Source organism: Lethenteron reissneri, unplaced genomic scaffold, assembly GCF_015708825.2.
Source record: "Lethenteron reissneri isolate LAM-NWPU_2019-01 unplaced genomic scaffold, ASM1570882v1 scaffold_1376, whole genome shotgun sequence".
Lineage (NCBI taxonomy): Eukaryota > Metazoa > Chordata > Hyperoartia > Petromyzontiformes > Petromyzontidae > Lethenteron > Lethenteron reissneri.
This window is the reverse complement of record NW_026891087.1, coordinates 25001-29644: the sequence shown is the minus strand read 5'-3', so window position 1 is coordinate 29644 and position 4644 is coordinate 25001. Positions and strand designations below refer to the sequence as shown.

The window sequence follows — 4644 nt, the reverse complement described above, 5'->3', positions numbered from 1 at the left end:
CCACAACACTTGCGGTCAAAATGCAAACAAAACACATAACTCTGATAATGTATGCACTGTCCTTGAAGTTGATTGGTCCACACCCGAGACAGCTTTCCTTAGAGCCTAGTCTCACATGGTGTTGGACCAGATGATGCCAAAAGGCGCACAACTCAAAGACAATGCACCATCAGAGTATGAGAGCTCGGGGGAAGCAAAATATCATATTTTGCTACTGGCAAAGGAGGTTCCAATGGTGTAAATCTCTGACATTGTAAAGTAGGCACAGGTAATAAGAACATCAAAACCATTAAAATCTTTGGCTTAAAAACCTAGGCACCTGTCTTGTGCTTTGTCCGGCTACTTTCCTGGCGATGAAGCTCTCTGGAACACCAATGACCGTGGCCACTTTCTGTTCCGTCACATCCAGCTGATTAAACTACAAACAAAACAAACACATGTCCTGTGCATTTTTTTAACAGCTTAGCATTCATTAAGGGCATCATATTCTTAGATTTTTTGGGTAAAGTCACGTAGGTAAAAAAGTAAAATTCATATTTTATTTTTATCTTATTTAACTTTTATGAATTTAAATTTTTTACCTACCTGGTGACTTTACCGAAAAAACCTAAGAATATGAATCCTTGCAGTCACGAAAGCTTCAAATCTAGAATTAAGGGTATCATTTAATACAATGAATGTAGCATTTTCAAATACAGAATAACCCATTTCAAATAATAGTGATATATTAAGATAATTTTAAAGCTTCTACACATAGCCCACCAATCTCAATACCCTTATAACAATCTTAAAAGAAGCTATCACTTTCACAAATCAGAGCGTTATCTATAATTCAACATTTAAATAAGCCGATTATATGTATTGTTGTTACATATCGTGATGCAATGTGTCCACACCTGTCGCATGTACGTGTTCCAGTCCGGTCTGCACTGAGAGACCAAGTCGTACGGCGTCGCCAGGTAGATGAGGTGCAGGTAGTTATTCAGCACCAAGCCTTCAACGCCCGCTTTTAGATCTCGGTACAGCACGGTACAAAAAGCCAAATCGACGGATCCTGCGAGACAAACACGACATTAGAACACTGCGTGCGTGCACGTGCGCTCGTGCACGTGCGCTCGTGCACGTGCGCTCGTGCACGTGCGCTCGTGCACGAAGCCGACTACAGCGTCACTTTGAAAGTAAATGTCAGGCTTGCCTTAAAAGTGAGATTTAGCTTCGCAAAAAAAACATCTACCTTGTAGATTTCAATTTAAAGCTTTCGTGACTGCAGGGATTCATATTCTTGGTTCTTTTGGTAAAGTCACGTAGAAGGGAAATAATAAAATAAATAAAAACATAAAATACATTGTTATTTTATAATTTTTCGGTAAAGCCACGTAGAAGGGAAATAATAAAATAAAAAAATAAAACATTAATATTTTATTATATTATTTATTAAGTTTTTTTTTTTCCCTTCTAGGTGACTTTACCGAAGGAACCAAGAAGATGAATCCCTGCAGTCTAAAACATAATAAAATATATTATATTCTATTATTTTACAATGTTTATTTTTATTATTTTATAATTTCCCTTCTACGTGACTTTACCGAAAATAAGAAAAATAAAACATAATAAAATAAATTATTATATTATTTTATGTTATATTTTTCTTATTTTATTATTTCCCTTCTATGTGACTTCACCGAAAGAAGCAAGAAGACGAATATTACTACCCTTGTATGTGGCTTGACCAAGCTTGGTAACCTCCAGCAGCTGCTCAGAGGGTGCAGCAGCGTCTCCCTCGGACCTCCTGCAGAGCCTCACCAGGCCCGCCTGCTGCAGCTGCTGCAGGCAGTGCCGGCACAGATCCCTGACTTTCTTCATCCCACCACCCTCCTGCTGCTGCTGCACCCCAAACAGGGTGGTCTCCAAAAAGCGATGGATAGCGTCGATGTCCGTTGCGATCTGTTACCAGCAAAGGGTTGTAAATGCGGTTTGTCAATTCGTAATATTTCATACCCTTAGTTCTTTCGGTAAAAGTCACGTAGGTAAAAAATGAAATTAAAATTCACGTTTTATTTTTATTCATTTTCATTTAATTTTTTACCTACACGGTGACTTTACCGAAAGAACTAAGGGTATGAATCCTTGAAGTCACGAAAGCTTCAAATCTAGAATTCGTAATATTTGTTCGATCGTCAACAAGCAACGCAAATGATTACGCGAGTAGCGGTTCGGATTCATCAAGAAAAATGCATCATTGCGCTCATTTACACACTTGATCGTGCGTCTAGGAATACATGAAATATGTATTTGCGTGAACTCTGTAGCCTCTATTGGCATTACAACTCACCACATTGTTAAACAAATATTTCTTCTTGAATCACTGCTCCAAATCGTGACAATGTTTCAAATCGCAAGGGATACACACATATATATGCACCATTTATTTTTACTAAACCAATAAATGTCTTCTTCTTGGTTCTTTCGGTAAAGTCATCACGTAGAAGGGAAGTAATAAAATAAGAAAAATAAACATAATAAATAATTCTCACGACGTTTCGGCCACAACGCAAGCAGCCGTCTTCAGGTGAGGAACAGGTCTGTCGAGAAGACAGAGTCTGAATGACAACCCCAGGCTTGGAGCGTGTTTTTAAGCTGGGTTGGAGGGGGGGAAGAGCGCCTTGACAAAATAATTTGCATATCAAGAGGAGTTTAGCATATATTTAAGCTGGGTTGGAGGTGGAAGAGCGCCTTGACAAAATAATTTGCACCCAGCTTAAAAAGACGATCCAAGCTTGGGGTTCACTCAAACAAGCATGATCTGATGAGTTGATGACTTAATGATGACATCACTCTGCTGCTGCTGCTGCTCTATATAAGATCAGGAGACACAGCAGAGCCTCACCATTCTGGCGAATTGCCCGATGATGATGCTGGATGCAATTACCAGCGAAACGTCGTGCTACTCAAATTGGAAATGTTGTGGTTTCACGCTTCAACACACCGGTGGGCTAAAGCAGTGAACTATTTTGTCTTTTGTCAACGTGACACTTTTTTACTGATTGCCGTGTCGGGTGGTGGAGGGTTACGACACATTTATAAATAACGCGGCGATCTAAACCCAACAACGTTGATTATGAAGCATGATCTATTTAAACTCTGAGTATGTAACTACCACGAACCGTTTCATATCAAATGTATCGTGTCAAATGCATGCATCTGTTGCCCCAGCAGTTTGTAAACGGTAAACATCGGCTCCAAAAACACACAAACAGGTGCCGAGTATTATTAACAGACTTGTCTCCTGGTTGCTGCGTAACATTTCCATGGAAACGTCACTGCAGTTCATTTCGTGCGTAATTTACGTTATAAGCAGAACAGAAACTGACCTTCAAGCCAATGAGTGACAGGAGTAGGCTTTGAACTCCTTTTCCATCTGCATGTGCCAGGCTACTCTGGCAAACTTCAAATGGTCCATCCACAAGTAGCGTCACCACCTACAAGTAGAAAAACGCAGAAAAATCATATTTTTTCTTCTGGCAAATGAGGTTCCAATGGTGTAAATGCTTCACCCCGAGCTCTCATACTCTGATGGTGCGTTGTCTTTGAGTTGTGCGCATTTTGGCGTCATCTGGTCCAACACCATGTGAGACTAGGCTCTAAGGAAAGCTGTCTCAGGTGTGGGCCAATCAACTTCAAGGACAGTGCGTACATTATCAGAGTTGTGTTTTTGTTAGCATTCCGACCGCAGGTATTGTGGTCAATGCAAACATGACTCCTTGTAAAAAAGGTGTCAGTTTTGTTGCCAGATAAAAGGGTACATTTTTTAAATCATATTTTGCGACTGGCAAAGGAGGTTCCAATGGTGACAGAGAAATCGATTACAAAGAGCACACTTCCGCTACACAAGAACAAGGTCTGTAGGCCGGTGTGATCATTTTAACAAGACGCTCAACTTTTGAATGGGACGTCCTTCAGCTAATTCTAACATTGGGAGCATGGCAGCAGAACAGCCGCTACACCTTGGGCTTGTCCCTGCTGTTGACGATGGTGATGCTCTCTCCCGACGCGTCTATCCCCGCCCGCCCGGCACGGCCCACCATCTGCTTGTACTGGCTTCGGCTTAGGAAGGAATTGCCGATGTAGGGGGAGCGGAGGATCACCCTGAAGGCAGGTGCGTGCGTTGGGGCAGGAGGCACAGGAGACGATCCACAAGTTATCGACGAACAAGAAAAACATTCGAGCGTGGTTGTGACGCATAGCACTCCGATGTGCTTTCGGGTCGTGCCGCTTGTCGTTTGGCACGACGTCCGACATGTCGCCCTACGTGTTGACAGCTTCTTCAAGAACATCATGCCAAACAACACGTGGTACCACCTTAAAAATCATCGGAGACTTTGTGCAAGGTGACCGCGTACTTTTTACCGCGCTATGCCAATGGCTTCTGCGTGGCGAATGAGTATCTAAAATTGAAGGCGCACATCTTTCATTTACACGTTTTAAACGTCTCTGGCGTGCCGATGCCAAAACACTCCCCCAACTCACAACATGATTGATGGCTAACTTCACGGCGGTTATGTACACACGCGCTCAACTTCTTTCGCGCCGTACGTAGCCAGCCGTGCTAATCGGAGGTGCGGCCGACACCGCAATGCACCGACG

At 42.2% G+C, this 4644-nt stretch overlaps 1 protein-coding gene across 1 annotated transcript in view; it reads right to left on the bottom strand.

Moving 5' to 3' along the window:
* LOC133362124 (helicase POLQ-like) overlaps nucleotides 1-4644 on the bottom strand; it is a 22592-nt gene that overhangs the window by 11690 nt on the left and 6258 nt on the right. The window contains exons 7-11 of the mRNA XM_061581078.1: nucleotides 4005-4146; nucleotides 3372-3479; nucleotides 1713-1944; nucleotides 897-1054; nucleotides 312-418 (exon numbers count right to left, since the gene is read on the bottom strand). Of these exons, the coding sequence (XP_061437062.1) occupies nucleotides 312-418; nucleotides 897-1054; nucleotides 1713-1944; nucleotides 3372-3479; nucleotides 4005-4146 (747 nt within the window). The remainder of the gene's footprint in view (nucleotides 1-311; nucleotides 419-896; nucleotides 1055-1712; nucleotides 1945-3371; nucleotides 3480-4004; nucleotides 4147-4644) is intronic.